This window comes from Schistocerca gregaria, chromosome 2, assembly GCF_023897955.1.
Source record: "Schistocerca gregaria isolate iqSchGreg1 chromosome 2, iqSchGreg1.2, whole genome shotgun sequence".
NCBI lineage: Eukaryota > Metazoa > Arthropoda > Insecta > Orthoptera > Acrididae > Schistocerca > Schistocerca gregaria.
In genome coordinates, this window is record NC_064921.1 from 813,769,319 (window position 1) to 813,787,970 (window position 18,652).

Below are 18,652 nucleotides of genomic sequence, written 5' to 3' on the forward strand. Positions count from 1 at the left end.
TGCACAAGAGCGATGTTTTCTAAAACCATGCTGATTACATATCAATAGATCGTTTCCTTCGAGGTGATTCATAATGTTTGAATACACTATATGCTCCATATCCCTACTGCAAACTGACGTCAATGATCTAGGTCTGTAGTCCGATGGATTACTCCTACTACCCTTCTTAAACACTGGTGCGACCTGCGCAATTTTCCAATCTGTAGGTACAGATCTATCGGTGAGCGAGCGGTTGTATATGAGTGCTAAGTAGGGAGCTATTGTATCAGCGTAATCTGAAAGGAACCTAATCGGTATACAATCTGGACCTGAAGACTTGCCCGTATCAAGCGATTTGAGTTGCTTCGCAACCCCTAAGGTATCTACTTCTAAGAAACTCATGCTAGCAGCTGTTCGTGTTTCAAATTCTGGAATATTCCATTCGTCTTCCCTGGTGAAGGAATTTCGCAAAACTGCGTTCAATAACTCCGCTTTAGCGGTACAGTCGTCGGTAACAGTACCATCGGCACTGCGCAGCGAAGGTATTGACTGCGTCTTACATACGACCAGAATTTAATCGGATTTTCTACCAAATTTAGAGACAATGTTTCGATGTGGAACCTATTAAAGGCATCTCGCATTGACGTCTGTGCCAAATTTCGCGCGTCTGTAAATTTTAGCCAATCCTCGGGATTTCGCATTCTTCTGATCTTCGCATGCTTTTTCCGTTGCCTCTGCAACAGCGTTCGGATCTGTTTTGTGTACCACGGGGGATCCGTTCCATCTCTTACCGATTTATGAGGTATGAATCTCTCAATTGCTGTTGCTACTATATCTTTGAATTTGAGCCACTTCTCGTCTACATTTGCATAGTCAGTTTGGAAGGAATGGAGATTGTCTCTTAGGAGGGCTTCTAATGACACTTTATCGGCTTTTTTAAATAAAATTATTTTCCTTTTGTTTCTGGTGGATTTGGAAGAAACGGTATTGAGTCTAGCTACAACGACCTTGTGATCACTAATCCCTGTATCAGTCATGATGCTCTCTATCAGCTCTGGATTGTTTGTGGCTAAGAGGTCAAGTATGTTTTCGCAACCATTTAAAATTCGCGTGGGTTCGTGGACTAACTGCTCGAAATAATTTTCGGAGAAAGCATTTAGGACAATCTCGGAAGATGTTTTCTGCCTACCACCGGTTATGATCAAGTATTTTTGCCAACATATCGAGGGACGGTTGAAGTCCCCACCAACTATAACCGTATAAGTGGGGTATTTATTTGTTACGAGACTCAAATTTTCTCTGAACTGTTCCGCAACTATATCATCGGAGTCTGGGGTCAGTAGAAGGGGCCAATTATTAACTTAGTTCGGCTGTTAAGTATAACCTCCACCCATACCAATTCACACGGAGTATCTACTTCTACTTCACTACAAGATAACTACTACTGACAGACACAAACACTCCACCACCAAATCTGCCTAATCTATCTTTCCTGAACACCGTCTGAGACTTCGTAAAAATTTCTGCAGAACTTACACTCCTGGAAATGGAAAAAGGAACACATTGACACCGGTGTGTCAGACCCACCATACTTGCTCCGGACACTGCTAGCGGGCTGTACAAGCAATGATCACACGCACGGCACAGCGGACACACCAGGAACCGCGGTGTTAGCCGTCGAATGGCGCTAGCTGCGCAGCATTTGTGCACTGCCGCCGTCAATGTCAGCCAGTTTGCCGTGGCATACGGAGCTCCATCGCAGTCTTTAACACTGGTAGCATGCCGCGACAGCGTGGACGTGAACCGTATGTGCAGTTGACGGACTTTGAGCGAGGGCGTATAGTGGGCATGCGGGAGGCCGGGTGGACGTACCGCCGAATTGCTCAACACGTGGGGCGTGAGGTCTCCACAGTACATCGATGTTGTCGCCAGTGCTCGGCGGAAGGTGCACGTGCCCGTCGACCTGGGACCGGACCGCAGCGACGCACGGATGCACGCCAAGACCGTAGGATCGTACGCAGTGCCGTAGGGGACCGCACCGCCACTTCCCAGCAAATTAGGGACACTGTTGCTCCTGGGGTATCGGCGAGGACCATTCGCAACCGTCTCCATGAAGCTGGGCTACGGTCCCGCAAACCGTTAGGCCGTCTTCCGCTCACGCCCCAACATCGTGCAGCCCGCCTCCAGTGGTGTCGCGACAGGCGTGAATGGAGGGACGAATGGAGACGTGTCGTCTTCAGCGATGGGAGTTGCTTCTGCCTTGGTACCAATGATGGTCGTATGCGTGTTTGGCGCCGTGCAGGTGAGCGCCACAATCAGGACTGCATACGACCGAGGCACACAGGGCCAACACCCGGCATTATGGTGTGGGCTGGCTGTACACCTCTGGTGATCGTCGAGGGGACACTGACTAGTGCACGGTACATCCAAACCGTCATCGAACCCATCGTTCTACCATTCATAGACCGGCAAGGGAACTTGCTGTTCCAACAGGACAATGCACGTCCGCATGTATCCCGTGCCACCCAACGTGCTCTAGAAGGTGTAAGTCAACTACCCTGGCCAGCAAGATCTCCGGATCTGTCCCCCATTGAGCATGTTTGGGACTGGATGAAGCGTCGTCTCACGTGGTCTGCACGTCCAGCAAGAACGCTGGTCCAGCTGAGGCGCCAGGTGGAAATGGCATGGCAAGCCGTTCCACAGGACTACATCCAGCATCTCTACGATCGTCTCCATGGGAGAATAGCAGCCTGCATTGCTGCAAAAGGTGGATATACACTGTACTAGTGCCGACATTGTGCATGCTCTGTTGCCTGTGTCTATGTGCCTGTGGTTGTGTCAGTGTGATCATGTGATGTATCTGACCCCAGGAATGTGTCAATAAAGTTTCCCCTTCCTGGGACAATGAATTCACTGTGTTCTTATTTCAATTTCCAGGAGTGTATTTCAGGCTTTAGCCAGCTTTCTGTACCTATAATGATTTCAGCTTCTGTGCTTTCTATTAGCGCTTGAAGCTCAGGGACTTTACCAGCAGAACTACAACAATTTACAACTACAATTACGACTGTTCCTTGATCCAAGCACGTCCTGTATTTACCGTACACCCTCTGAGTTTGCAGCCCACCCCGTACTTTCCCGAGGCCTTCTAACCTAAAAAACCGCCCAGTCCACGCCACACAGCCTCCGCTACCCGTGTAGCCGCCAGCTGAGTGTAGTGAACTCCTGATCTATTCAGCGGAACCCGAAACCCCACCACCCTATGGCGCAAGTCAAGGGATCTGCAGCCAACACGGTCGCAAAACCGTCTGAGCCTCTGATTCAGACCCTCCACCCAGCTCTGCACCAAAGGTCCGCAGTAGGTTCTGTCGACGATGCTGCAGATGGTGAGCTCTGCCTTCATCTCGTAAGCAAGACCGGCAGCCTTCACCAAATCAGATAGCCACTGGAATCCAGAGAGAATTTCTTCTGATCCAAAGCGACACACGTCATTAGTGCCGACATGTGCCACCACCTGCAGCTGGCTGCACCCTGTGCTCTTCATGGCATCCAGAAGGACCCTTTCCATATCAGGAATGGCCACTCCCGGAATGCACACGGAGTGCACACTGGATTTCTTCCCCTCCTTAGCCGCCATATCCGTAAGGCGCCCCATTACGCGCCTAACATTGGAGCTTCCAACTACCAATAAGCCCACCCTCTGCGATTGCCCGGACCTTGAAGGTTGAGAATGATCCTCAGAAACAGGGCAGGCAGCTGCATCTGGCTCAGCCAGAGACAGTGCCTCAAACCTGTTTGTCAGACGCACCGGGGAGGCTTCCTGATCAGCCTCCGGGGACGTCTTTCGCTGCCTGCCACGCCTTGGAACGACCTCCCAATCAACCACACGCGAGGGCTCAGCCCCACCGCGGGCAGCAACCGGGGCAACCACAGCGGCAGACCGGTCTGGGGACAGACGGGACGAGGTTGACATCCCCGTGATACCCAAGTCCGGCTCCCCACAGTGGTGCCCATTGGCAACAGCCTCAAGCTGCGCGACCGAAGTCAGCGCCGCTTGCAGCTGTGAGCGAAGGGATGCCAGCTCAGCCCTCATCCGAACACAGCAATCGCAGTCCCTGTCCATTCTAATCGGTGTTGAACAACAGTTACTGAAACACGAGTCTGTGCCTAGATAACGCAAGCGAAACACGCAAAGAATGTATCAACTAACCTGTACAAATGCCTAAAGACTGTTCTACAATCTGCCTGAATTTACGATTACAGTAACTAAAACTCGAATTTACACCTCCTATACGAAACTCACACGCAATTTAAGTAAGAATCTACGATGTAAACACTAAAGCGCGATGCTACAAGTCTCATATACTGAAATACGCCCGAAATGTATGAATTAAACAATGCAAGTACCAAAACACACCCAAAGAAATTAAGAATTAAACTATGTAAGAAATAAGTAAGCTAGGGGTATACGACTTGCTGCTGGCAGCTCCTTATCCAACGGCGGCAGGGAGCACATTGACTGTGACGAACCGACACTGGCCGTTCAAAACAAAAACAGAAGACAGACGACTACGTGAATTTGCACTATTCAGGTACTAAAACGCGATGCTACAACTCTCAAATACTATAATACGCCCGAAATTTATGAAATAAACAATGCAAGTACCAAAAACACGCAAAGAAATTAAGAATTTAACTATGTAACAAATAAGTAAGCTAGGGGTATACGACTTGCTGCTGGCAGCTCCTTATCCAACGGCGGCAGGGAGCACACTTTTACTTTATTAAGTAATCAGTTTCAGACAGAAATGGACCATCCTCGGGCAACTACAACCACGAAAAAGACAAAAATTTGGCACTGTTATTTTAAAAGCAACCATTATATACCAATCGCCATTCATGACCTATATTATAATTACAATGTAATATCAATAACGCACATGCGTGGCAAATCATAACTATCAAAAAACATCATGCCATAAAGAAAACATGTTAGGTTCATCTATAACACTCGAATTCAGACTGCACACAGTAGGTGATGTGGTGAAACACATGGCAAGACATATTTCAGTCATCTCAAAATTATCAAACATGGTAGGATCATATCAATAGATACTACACAGAACCAAGGAATACTCTTATAAATGAAATGTTAGGTACCTGCTTCATATGTGTAATATTCCTAACGCAGATCCAGTCACAATATTAAAAGAACTAAGTGATACAAAGAAGCCGTTATGATACCTGTAGGATGACTGAACGTACCAACCTCTCAAACCATACAAAATTTGCATACAGCTCATGGTCATATTACTTGATATCATTACATAAAAAATAAATTTTCAGGAATGCTGAACATGCAGTCTCTCGAGACCATGCAAAGTTTTGTGAAAAATTCTTAAAGAAGTTACATTGTTTTGTTATGTAAAATACGAGACGCTTAATGGCGTGATAACTGAAGACACTATTCATCCATAGGTGTCATACTAGCGATAGAACATTCAAAGACTGTCTGAAGATCAGAGTCTACAAAACGCACAATATACAGCTATTAACCCTATCAAAATGTTAAGGAGCATATATGAAATAGCTCTGATTTAAGTACATCAATCAACAATTACTTTATTATATTACAAAACTGTTCATCACTAGAAACCCTTAAATTTACGAAATATAGATTTGTCTGTCAGTCTGAATTTCATATGAACGTATTTACCGTAACAATACTACATATGGCCTGCTAAAATCTTGCTGTATCGAAACAACATACACAAAACTTGAGTTCCATTGTCATTGCAAAAGTTTAGTTACGATTAGTACCTGGAATTATATGTTTACATTGTTATAGCTACAAAATTAAAAAATTACATCTCGTGTACCCTTTATGAATATATATCGTATAACTAATTTACTTAAATGTAAATTACTTGTTATCACAGAAGAGGAAGGTATTGTAACACAGCCTACTTGCGTGTCATTGTGGGACCTCCACAACATCAAGCGACATAACACACAGTCTGCAGGTCGACGAGGTGCCCAGGAAAGGCAAAGTCCCAAGTTTGAGTCTCGGACCGGCACACAGTTTAATTTGGTAGGAAGCTTCAGAGTGGAAAGTACTTTGTGTAAGACTGCCACTTCTCCCTTTCCTGTTCCAGTCACCAGCGGTGAGCGGAAAGACAGATTCATACTGTTGATTCGAGAACAGCTCTCAGCCTACAAGGCTTCCAGTAGCTCTAGAACTTATTGTTACCCACTTGTACAGATCAGTGTGTACAATAAATCTATACGCAGCCAATACAGTCTCGTAACAATTTTTTTTAATGTTTTGACACAGACAAATTATTGAATGATGTTGTTGTGGTCTTCAGTCCTGAGACTGGTTTGATGCAGCTCTCCACGCTACTCACCTCAAGGTTTTTATTTATTCTCCATCGATTTTAATAACTACTCCGAATTTTTCTTTAGTTTGTTTCACTGCTTGCTCAATATGCAGATTGAATAACATCGGGGAGACGCTACAACGCTGTCTCACTCCCTTCCCAACCATTGCTTCCCTTTCATGGCCCTCAGCTCTTATAACTGCCATTTGGTTTCTGTACAAATTGTAAATAACCTTTCGTTCCCTGTATTTTACCCCTGCCACCTTTAGAATCTGAGAGTATTCCAGTCAACATTGTCTAAAGCTTTCTCTAAGTCTACAAATGCAAGAAACGTAGGTTTGCCTTTCCTTAATCTAGCTTCCAAGATAAGTCGTAGGGCCAGTATTGCCTCACGTGTTCCAATATTTCTACAGAATCCAAACTGATCTTCCCCGAGATCGGCTTCTACTAGTTTTTCCATTCGTCTGTGAAGAATTCGCGTTACTATTTAGCAGCCGTGGCTTCTTAAACTGATAGTTCGGTAATTTTCACATCTGTCAGCACCTGCTTTCTTTGGGATTGGAATTATTATATTGTTCTTGAAGTCTGAGGGTATTTCGCCTGTCTCATACATCTTGCTCACCAGATGGTTGAGTTTTGTCAGGACTGGCTCTCCCAATGCTGTCAGTAGCTCTAATGGAATGTTATCTACTCCCGGGGCCTTGTTTCGACTCAGGTCTTTTAGTTTTCTGTCGAACCCTTTGCGCAGTATCGTATCTCCCATTTCATCTTCATCTACATTCTCTTCCATTTCCGTAATATTGTCCTCAAATACATCGCCCTTGTATAGACCCTCTATATACTCCTTCCACCTTTCTGCTTTCCCTTCTTTGCTTAGAACTGGGTTTCCATCTGAGCTCTTGATATTCATACAAGTGGTTTTCTTTTCTTTATCCCTAGTGACATAAGCCTCTACATCCTTACATTTGTCCTCTAGCCATCCCTGCTTAGCCATTTTGCACTTCCTGTCGACCTCATTTTTGAGAAGTTTGTATTTCTTTTTGCCTACTTCATTTACTGCATTTTTATATTTTCTCCTTTCATCAATTAAATTCAATATTTCTTCTGTTACCCAAGGATTTCTACTAGCCCTTGTCTTTTTACCTACTTGATTCTCTTCTGCCTTCACTACTTCATCCCTCAGAGCTACCCATTCTTCTTCTACTGTACTTCTTTCCCCCATTCCTGTCAATTGTTCCCTTATGCTCTCCCTGAAACTCTGTAAAACCTCTGGTTCTTTGAGTTTATCCAGGTCCCATCTCCTTAAATTCCCACCTTTTTGCAGTTTCTTCAGTTATAATCTGCAGTTCATAACGAATAGATTGTGGTCAGAGTCCACACCTGCCCCTGGAAATGTCTTACAATTTAAAACCTGGTTCCTAAATCTCTGTCTTACCATTATACAATCTATCTGAAACCTGTCAGTACCTCCCGGCTTCTTCCATGTATACAACCTTCTTTTATTATTCTTAAACCAAGTGTTAGCTATGATTAAGTTGTGCTTTGTGCATAATTCTACCAGGCGACTTCCTCTTTCATTTCTTAGGCCCAATCCATATCCACCTACTACTTTTCCATCTCTTCCTTTTCCTACTACCGAATTCCAGTCACCCATGACTATTAAATTTTCGTCTCCCTACACTATCAATAATTTCTTTTATTTCATCATACATTCCTTCAATTTGTTCGTCATCTGCAGAGCTAGTTGGCATATAGACTTGTGCTACTGTAGTCTCCCTTCACTATCAATAATTTCTTTTATTGCATCATACATTTCTTCAATTTGTTCGTCATCTGCAGAGCTAGTTGGCATATAGACTTGTGCTACTGTGGTAGGCGTGGGCTTCGTGTCTATCTTGGCCACAATAATGCGTTCACTATGCTGTTTGTAGGAGCTTACCCGCATTCCTTTTTTTTATTCATTATTAACCCTACTCTTGTTCAAATAACTTACGGGTTTGCTTCCGGGTGACGTCGTCGACCACCATCGATATTTCGACAGGAGCACACCCTGCCAATCTCAAGGCACAAATGCAAAAAGGAAGCAATGTGCAAGGAAATTTAATACCTCGGTTCACAGAGAAGAAACAAGGACGATACCACACACAGTAACCGCAAAGTAATCAAATCAAAGATAACCACCATCAGAAATGTCGATAGTTACTATTATTCAACAGGTGAGGTAGCCCTAATTCTGTCCCTCTGTTTTTTGATGAGAGACAGAACCGGATTCCAAGCAGCATTTAGACAAAATCCACTATCTCTATTTATAAAGTTGCTTGATAGTTTGATTTCAACCGCTTCCTTAATAACACTATCCCAATAGCTGGACGTGCAAGCCAGAATCTCCGTGTTGTTGTATTCCATAGGATGACCGGTGTCGAGGCAATGTTCTGCAATAGCGGATTTGCTCGGCTGTTGTAAGCGTGTGTCACACTTATGTTCAGTACACCGGTCTTCCACAGTCCTGATTGTCTGACCAATATATGACATGCCACAACTGCAAGGAATCCGATAGACACCAGCCTTACGCAAACCAAGATCATCTTTTACGGACGCCAACAGGGCCTTAATCTTAGAAGGTGGTCGAAAAACACATTTCACATCAAATTTCCGCAAAATACTGCCAATCCTGTTAGAAATTCTTCCTGCGTAAGGCAAAAAGGCCGTAGACTTAGGTGCGACTTCGTTGCTATCATCACTCACCCGTTGCACAGAAGGCTGATAGCGCAACTCACGTCTGATCTGCCTCTCACTAAAACCATTCTGACGAAAGGTGCCTTCGAGGTGTGATAGCTCAGCCGCCAAACTTTCAGGGTCTGAGATAACGTGGGCCCTGTGAACCAAGGTATGAAATACCCCTTTACGCTGAGCTGGATGGTGACAACTATCAGCTCGCAGATACAAGTCAGTGTGGGTGGGCTTCCTATAAACAGAATGTCCCAACGTACCATCAGTCTTCGTTCTGATCAAAACATCGAGGAAGGGAAGGCATCCATTCTTCTCCACCTTCATAGTAAATTCAATATTTGGGTGGATTGAATTCAGGTGTTCCAAGAACCGGTTTAAATTCTCACTACCATGAGGCCAAACAACGAAAATATCATCTACTTATCTGAAAAAGCACCCAGGTTTCAAGACTGCTGACTCCAATGCACGTTCCTCAAAGTCCTCCATGAACAAATTAGCCACAATAGGTGACAATGGGCTTCCCATTGCAACTCCATCAGTCTGTTCGTAGTACTGACCACTGAATAAAAAGTAAGTGGAAGTCAGCACATGTCGGAACAAATTTGTTAACTCGACACCAAACTTAACCCAATTAGCTGCAATGAATAAGAGAGAGGAACGCGAGTGATAAGAGAAACCACATCAAAACTGACTAAAATATCAGAGTCTTTCACACGCAATCCCTGCAAACGGCGTAAGAAATCTGCAGAGCTCTTAATGTGGTGTTCACACCTACCTACTAGTGGGCTCATCAAACTAGCAAGATGTTTAGCTACACGATATGTAGGAGCACCAATATTAGAAACAATAGGCCTCAACGGGACAGCCTCTTTATGGACCTTAGGAAGGCCATATAATCTAGGTGGTACAGCACAGTAAGAATTAAGACTCTTGATGGTCTCCTGTGACAAAGAACTTTTCTTCAGGAGGTTATTAGTCTTTCTCTCAACACTCTTAGTAGGATCAGCACCAATTTTGCGATACGCCGAATCAGAAAGTAGACACTGCATCTGTTGAATGTAATCGTGCTGTTCAACAAAACCGTGGCTTTTCCCTTGTCCGCAGGTAAAATAACAATATCAGGATCCATTCTAAGTGAGCGTAAAGCAGCCGCCTGAGCTGCTGTAATGTTACACTTGGGTGGACGGGCCCCAGTCGACACACGACAAGCTTCCCTCCTAACCTCTTCCGCAGCCTCGGAAAGTAGTTTTGGTCGCAGTCTGACTGGGAATTTCAATCTGTATCTGCCCGTCATTCGGCGAAGTTTGAATGTTTCCTTGGCTCAGTGTCTAATAATAATTTTAATTCTCGACGTTCTGTGATCAATCTCACGGAGAAATCGTTTGACGACGCAGCTTTGTCTGTGATGAGGAAAGGTTTGAACTTCGCACCGACGCCTAAGAGCGTGCCAGTCGTTGATTTTATTAGTTCTATTGAACAGGCTGTTTATAAACTACCTTCCGAGGCTGCGGAAGAGGTTAGGAGGGAAGCTTGTCGTGTGTCGACTGGGGCCCGTCCACCCAAGTGTAACATTACAGCAGCTCAGGCGGCTGCTTTACGCTCACTTAGAATGGATCCTGATATTGTTATTTTACCTGCGGACAAGGGAAAAGCCACGGTTTTGTTGAACAGCACGATTACATTCAACAGATGCAGTGTCTACTTTCTGATTCGGCGTATCGCAAAATTGGTGCTGATCCTACTAAGAGTGTTGAGAGAAAGACTAATAACCTCCTGAAGAAAAGTTCTTTGTCACAGGAGACCATCAAGAGTCTTAATTCTTACTGTGCTGTACCACCTAGATTATATGGCCTTCCTAAGGTCCATAAAGAGGCTGTCCCGTTGAGGCCTATTGTTTCTAATATTGGTGCTCCTACATATCGTGTAGCTAAACATCTTGGTAGTTTGATGAGCCCACTAGTAGGTAGGTGTGAACACCACATTAAGAACTCTGCAGATTTCTTACGTCGTTTGCAGGGATTGCGTGTGAAAGACTCTGATATCTTAGTCAGTTTTGATGTGGTTTCTCTTATCACTCGCGTTCCTCTCTCTTATTCATTGCAGCTAATTGAGGTTAGTTTGGTGTCGAGTTAACAAATTTGTTTCGACATGTGCTGACTTCCACTTACTTTTTATTCAATGGTCAGTACTACGAACAGACTGATGGAGTTGCAATGGGAAGCCCATTGTCACCTATTGTGGCTAATTTGTTCATGGAGGACTTTGAGGAACGTGCATTGGAGTCAGCAGTCTTGAAACCTAGATGCTTTTTCAGATAAGTAGATGATACTTTCGTTGTTTGGCCTCATGGTAGTGAGAATTTAAACCGGTTCTTGGAACACCTGAATTCAATCCACCCAAATATTGAATTTACTATGGAGGTGGAGAAGAATGGATGCCTTCCCTTCCTCGATGTTTTGATCAGAACGAAGACTGATGGTACGTTGGGACATTCTGTTTATAGGAAGCCCACCCACACTGACTTGTATCTGCGAGCTGATAGTTGTCACCATCCAGCTCAGCGTAAAGGGGTATTTCATACCTTGGTTCACAGGGCCCACGTTATCTCAGACCCTGAAAGTTTGGCGGCTGAGCTATCACACCTCGAAGGCACCTTTCGTCAGAATGGTTTTAGTGAGAGGCAGATCAGACGTGAGTTGCGCTATCAGCCTTCGGTGCAACGGGTGAGTGATGATAGCAACGAAGTCGCACCTAAGTCTACGGCCTTTTTGCTTTACGCAGGAAGCATTTCTAACAGGATTGGCCGTATTTTGCTGAAATTTGATGTGAAATGTGTTTTTCGACCACCTTCTAAGATTAAGGCCCTGTTGGCGTCCGTAAAAGATGATCTTGGTTTGCGTAAGGCTGGTGTCTATCGGATTCCTTGCAGTTGTGGCATGTCATATATTGGTCAGACAATCAGGACTGTGGAAGACCGGTGTACTGAACATAAGTGTGACACACGCTTACAACAGCCGAGCAAATCCGCTATTGCAGAACATTGCCTCGACACCGGTCATCCTATGGAATACAACAACACGGAGATTCTGGCTTGCACGTCCAGCTATTGGGATAGTGTTATTAAGGAGGCGGTTGAAATCAAACTATCAAGCAAACCTTATAAACAGAGATAGTGGATTTTGTCTAAATGCTGCTTGGAATCCGGCTCTGTCTCTCATCAAAAAACAGAGGGACAGAATTATGGCTACCTCACCTGTTGAATAATAGTAACTATCGACATTTCTGATGGTGGTTATCTTTGATTTGTTTACTTTGCGGTTACTGTGTGTGGTATCTTCCTTGTTTCTCCTCTGTGAACCAAGGTATTAAATTTCCTTGCACATTGCTTCCTTTTTGCATTTGTGCCTTGAGAATGGCAGGGTGTGCTCCTGTCGAAATATCGGCGGTGGTCGACGACGTCACCCGGCAGCAAACCACTAAGTTATTTGAACATTCAATTCGTGGGGAAAAGTTAAGGTCTCACAACCCTACTCCTGCATTACCCTAAATTTATAACCCTGTATTCGCCTGACCAAAAGTCTTGTTCCTCCTGCCACCGAACTTCAATCATTCCCACTATATCTAACTTTAACCTATCCATTTCCCTTTTTAAATTTTCTAGCCTACCTTCCCGATTAAGGGATCTGACGTTCCACGCTCTGATTCGTAGAACGCCAGTTTTCTTTCTCGTGATAACGACGTCCTCCTGAGTAGTCCCCGCCCGGAGATCCGAATGGGGGACTATTTTACCTCGGGAATACTTTACCCAAGAGGTCGCCATCATCATTAAACATACAGTAGAGCTGAATGCCCTCGGGAAAAATAACGGCTGTAGTTTCCCCTTGCTTTCAACCGTTCGCAGTACCAGCACAGCAAGGCCGTTTTGGTTAGGGTTACATAGCCAGATCAGGCAATCATCCAGACTGTTGCCCCTGCAACTACTGAAAAGGCTGCTGCCCCTCTTCAGGAACCACACGTTTGTCTGGCCTCTCAACAGATACCTCTCCGTTATGGTTGCACCTACGGTATGGCTATCTGTATCGCTGAGGCACACAAGCCTCCCCATTAACGGCAAGGTCCATGGTTCATGGGATATGAATGATACGCAACTTTAATTTCTTACTCTGTGCGAAATATTATTTGTTGACCCCTTTTGCACTTTTTCTGTAAGTTACTGTGCGGAGAACCTGATGTAAAGACTGCGGCTCATTGTTCGTAAAATGAGAATAAGTTGTTAAAATTCGTAGTTGTTCCTAACGTAATCTACGGGTAGCTGGGTTCAATGCTTACTTGACAATTAACAAGAGAAACTTTAAGAGGCGAATAATAAATTATAACTGAGACTATATACAAAATTACTTACATTGATCTCAAATTTTTATTCGTTTATTGTACTAGAGTCTACAAAATGAATAACATGGAGAACTACCTTGTGGTGTAGTTTAAAAGAATACCGCACATCATTTACAGGTAACTGAAAACTTAAAGCTTTCCTTTTACGCTCTAATGTTAAGTTTGTGAACCGTTCGTTTCAAATTACTTCAACATCCAAAAATAGGCTTTTTAATCAGTAGTAAGTCGAGATCTACTGATGGTGATCACTGTAACACAATATTATTAAGACTGTGCGCGGAACTGTGTATTTAACTTTTCATTTACGTAAGTGTCTCCAGTTACGGAGAACGCTTATGGCTATCCTAAATTTCAGATGCTGGTTTTTTGGCAGTCAGTGGGTAGCAGCCACTCCAGGCATTGTAATCCTTGGTTACTTTGTGAGTACTTCCGCTACTGTCAATCCTGTCGAGTAAGGAGCTGCAAAGTAGTCTGATGCAGTCTCAGTCGTTCAGTGCCAGTCAACGTTTCAAGGTGTTTGAAGAGCCTGCAGCTGGCGAATCTCCCGATAAGACCAAAGAATATTCTTATCTCGGTCATCTGTTGAAAGCATCACCACGTTGAAGTTCACAGCCTGTTTTGATAAACCTCTCCTACCGACTCCGTTCCGTTTACGAACCATTTATCTGAAATACTGTCAAATTAAAAAAATATTGTTAGATTTTATAATAGCAGCAGATTTAACTAACAAATTTAACGTGCGGAAAGGTATCCATTCAGCAACAGCTGCTAGCATGCCTGTAGTGATGCCTAATCGATCAGTTTGTTGTTGATAGTGAACAGGCTGAGGAAATCGCTATAGTTTTGATCTTGTTGTCGAATCTCAATAGTAAAAACACATACTCTGTATTTTACTTATAATCTTTGGTGGTATTATATGTTTCATAAAGAGAATTTTAACAAAAAAAAATCTGCTACCTTTTAAACCACTATACTCACTAAGAGTTATCTGTAACGGAGGTGACGTTTTAGCAAAAGAAGATTATTATGGCAATTGTTTTGAAGAAGACGCGTAAACGATGTGTGGGCAACACGTAAAACCCACCTTATGTTGTCGATGTGGAAACATAAATTTTCATCGTCATCCCAGCGATAAACGATTGCATCTATGGAACGAATGAAGTTTGTGTGAAGACAGAAAGGCTGACAACCGATAGACATATTCCAGACGACTATATTGAAGAACTTAATACAATAATAAGTGACCGTTTTAATATAAGCGACACTGAGTGGCTAGAGCCGAACTTTGCAATGAGATTTTCGTGCAATATTGGTACGATATCAGCCATAGATTGCGAGTTGCATATGATTAGAAGCAACGTAGCCTATTAGTACAAAGAATGGAACACCGAAGGTACACTACTAGGGAAGTTGCTTTTAGAAGCCAATTCATTGATGTACTAAGTCAATTCTGCTCATTTATTCGATTTTTTGGAACATTACAGTTTATGTGATTGTATAAAGTAAGAATAATGGCGTATTACATTAAATATCATAATATTATTTCCACGTCTAAATTCAATATATTATTGTTCTATTACTGTATGAATTACGGTGTAGATGAATAGTTGAAGAGTGTACGCCAGGGGTTCAGGATGAAGTGCGGTCGCAAACACTGGGTTGCAGCCTTGGCGTTGCAGGGCAGGTAGATTACGTGCGCGGCGAGCAGTTTGTAGCACAGCCGAAGTCTGATGCAAGAGACGAGTATGAACTGGGTGAAGGACGAAAACGTTCTGTCTGAAAATCATTCCGAAGTTAAAATGTGGCGACAGAAAACTGTTGCCAATGTAGAACTGTCACGAGTTGTGTCTCCTGTACAAGAGAAACCAGTTAAACCGTAGTTTAAGTAGAAATCCGTAGTGTATAGTATCACCAGGCTCCAGGAAATTATTTTGGGTGAGCTGAAGTGCGAGGGAGCTAAGACTTTTGAGGAGAAGTCAGTTTGTACTGAGCGTTACAGTTGAAGGAGTTACGTGAGAACATTCTCGAAGTATTCGGAATGGTAATACTGTAAGTGGTTTTCTCAAAAATGGTTCAAATGGCTCTAAGCACTATGGGGCTTAAGATCTTAGGTCATCAATCCCATATACTTAGAACTACTTAAACCTAACTATCCTAAGGACACCACACACATCCATGCCCGAGGTAGGATTCGAACCTGCGACCGTAGCAGCAGTGCAGTTCCGGGTGGTTTTTCTCGAGAGGGGTGGCTCTGGAAATATGCTGACTTGGGAAAGCGTAAGGAGAACTGTTGTTAGAAGGATGAAGTTCCGACAGTGGTTCCAAGTCAAAGGGTTAAGAAACCACCCGATATACAAGCGAGATACCAAGCGTAAGAGTTTAATGAAGTCAGATCATGTTTTGTTGAAGCCAGAGGTATAAAAATAGGACTGAAGCAGAGGAAATTTGGAGTCCAGTAGCACTACGACGGTACCAGACCCACGCCAGACGATGAGAGACTGGGCATCACCAGTACCAGCCTTGAGTTCGAGCCCAGGTGGGGCTAGCTGCCTGCCACACCACTGAGTACCTTGCAGGTCTTGCTGCCTCAGCGCCACTGCCATACGTATCAGCTGCTGTCAAGATTCCTGCAGGGGAAGGGGGGAGGAGAGCGGTCCGTTGCATCCCGCGCACAGCAGTCGCCAAGTGGCGCCACGGTGAGGCTCGGGAAGGAACCATTCACCGACTGGAGAGCCATTGTAGCACAGACGCAGCGCCGCTCACTTCATGGCCTTGGCACACAGGGACTGCTGGCACGTCTTCAGCTCTGCCGTCGGCATTGCAGAACGCCTGCGTGAGCATCTGTCCTCCGAATTGAAGGAGCTATTGAAGTGTGTTTGCCCCCTTCATCCAGCGATACAGTCTGTACGCAAAGTTGAATAAACGCTTGCCTTTTAGTCATCAGTGTATCCATTGAGACTCCCAGCCCGTTTTCAGCACCATTACCCCACTGAGTGCAACCACACTCAACAGAGTGATGCCAGTAATCGGGGCCCTTAGTTACTAGAACATTATTCAGATCACCGCTGCCTTTGTAAAAGTTGAGCAAGTTATAGAATGTGGCAGTAACGTTCTACCACTAACAGAATAACATCTTAAATTTCATTATTTCAGTAGAAACTACAGTAGTTCAGAAATATATCGCGTAAATGCGTGGCTTACGTGTTATAGCACTTTTTCCGAGGCTGAGCCCGTTTCTCAGTGACGTCACATTGTCAGGCAATAGTAGTGCAGTACCCTTACTGCCCAACCTTATTTCGTCTATGAACGCTGAGGAAGCAAATCCCCTTACACAGAGGTGGCTGGAAGAGCCAACCGTAGTGGCGTGGATTTTAAGCACAATTAAAGTGCCGGCTGGGGTGACCGAGCGGTTCTAGGCACTACAGTCTGGAAGCGCGCGACCGCTACGGTCGCAGGGTAGAATCCTGCCTCGGGCATGGATGTGTGTGATGTCCTTAGGTTAGATAGGTTTAAGTAGTTCTACGTTTTAGGGGACTGATGACCTCAGAAGTTAAGTCCCATAGTGCTCAGAGCCACTTGAACCATTTTGAACAATTAAAGCCTTTCGCGCATGGACCGTGAAGTTTCCGTCCTACTGTACGTGTGCTCCCACAAGACGTGTTTTGTGGAACAGTCACACTCAAGGTGGCAAAGAGCTGCATGTGGCTCATGAGCCGTGGTTGGCTGACCGCTGGCCTAGGGGAAGTCCACAGTTAAATAGATCAAGAAATCGTAGTGGGAAAACAGTGCAGATTTATATGAATAGTGTTAGGTCATACAAAGAAAACTGTTGAGGAAAAATCGGTTACTGAATAACTGCAAGGGTATACTGGGAAGCCTATGGTTGTCTAAAGTTGTAAGGTGGTCGGTTGGTTGATGTGGAGAAGGGGACCAAACACCGAGATCATCTGTCCCATCGAATTAGGGAAGGATGAGAAACGGAACATGTATTGCCTTAGAAAGGAATAATTCCGGCATTCGTCTGAAACGATATAGAGAAATCACGGAAAACCTAAATCAGAATGACCGGACGTGGGTTTTAATCGTCGTCCTCATGCGAGTTCCGTGTGCTAACCACTGCGTCACCTCACTCGGGGTATAAAGTAAAAGATAAATATTCACGTGGCCCTCTTGCATTATTCATATTGGTGGTGCAATTCTATCAGCTTGGTTCGTTTGCTTTACGTAACATTGCTCTCTCTGCATTCGCTGCTTTATGAGACTAGCATTTTGTATAAAGTTCAACACTCTGTCCGTTTTCCGGAAAGAATTTTACTTGCCTGACGACTGACTGGCAGTTGGCGGTTTTCAGATTTTATCAAGTTACGGAGGACGAAGATGAACGATCGTCCGTATTTAGGTCACCGTTTAGTCTGACGCGGCCTCTGAGTATATTGCTGCGCTTCCCATCGTACGAGCTGTCGGTTCCGTGGCTACGAACAGTAGGAGTGACAGAAAGAGGACACACAAGGGCCGATGTCGTGCGGCATTACGGCCCAGATCAATGGCGCGAATTTATGGCGACGTGTGTGGCGGACAGCTGCTCTACTTGCTGTCGCGCGGCTGCCCGCTGCTCGTCCTCGTGGCAGAACGTCGTGACCGCGCGGCGAGCGACGCAGCGGCTAGCGAGAAGCTGTCAGGCACTGACATACTGTGCTGCCTGTCAGACCGGACACTGTGACGAGGATGTTAATTAGAGCCGTACGCCGCGACATATTAATACTAGGACGGCCAAGACTTTTTTCCTAACTTATATGCCTAAGGGGGGGGGGGGGGGGGGGAGGGTTCGGCGAAGCCACAGGTATTAAATAAATTTACTGACGAAAAATTACAACTTTCAAAATTGTTTATGTGTTTTAACTAAGGCATCGGTTTATAAGTGTTGTTAATTGTTATAAATATTGGATTGAGTGACTAAAAATTGACATATTACAATACAAAATACAGATGTGTTCATATACAATAGACTACCCTGAGTCCTCAACTTCAAGGCAAGAGGCACACTTTACAGTTTTTTCTGAATGTGTGTTACACACATGTTTATGACACTGTCCACAATACTGTTTTGGTTTACTTAGATTGTTGTACTTTTGCTTCTTTGTTTTAGCTTTCCGTACACAAACATGGTACCGACC

General features: G+C 44.4%; 1 protein-coding gene across 1 annotated transcript in view; it reads left to right on the forward strand.

Annotated features, from left to right (window-relative positions):
- Positions 1-18,198, forward strand: part of LOC126335987 (uncharacterized) — a 152,736-nt gene extending 134,538 nt beyond the window's left edge. Inside the window, exon 5 of the mRNA XM_049999464.1 lies at positions 18,058-18,198. Coding sequence (XP_049855421.1) covers positions 18,058-18,198 — 141 coding nt within the window. The remainder of the gene's footprint in view (positions 1-18,057) is intronic.
- The last annotated feature ends 454 nt before the right edge of the window (positions 18,199-18,652 follow it).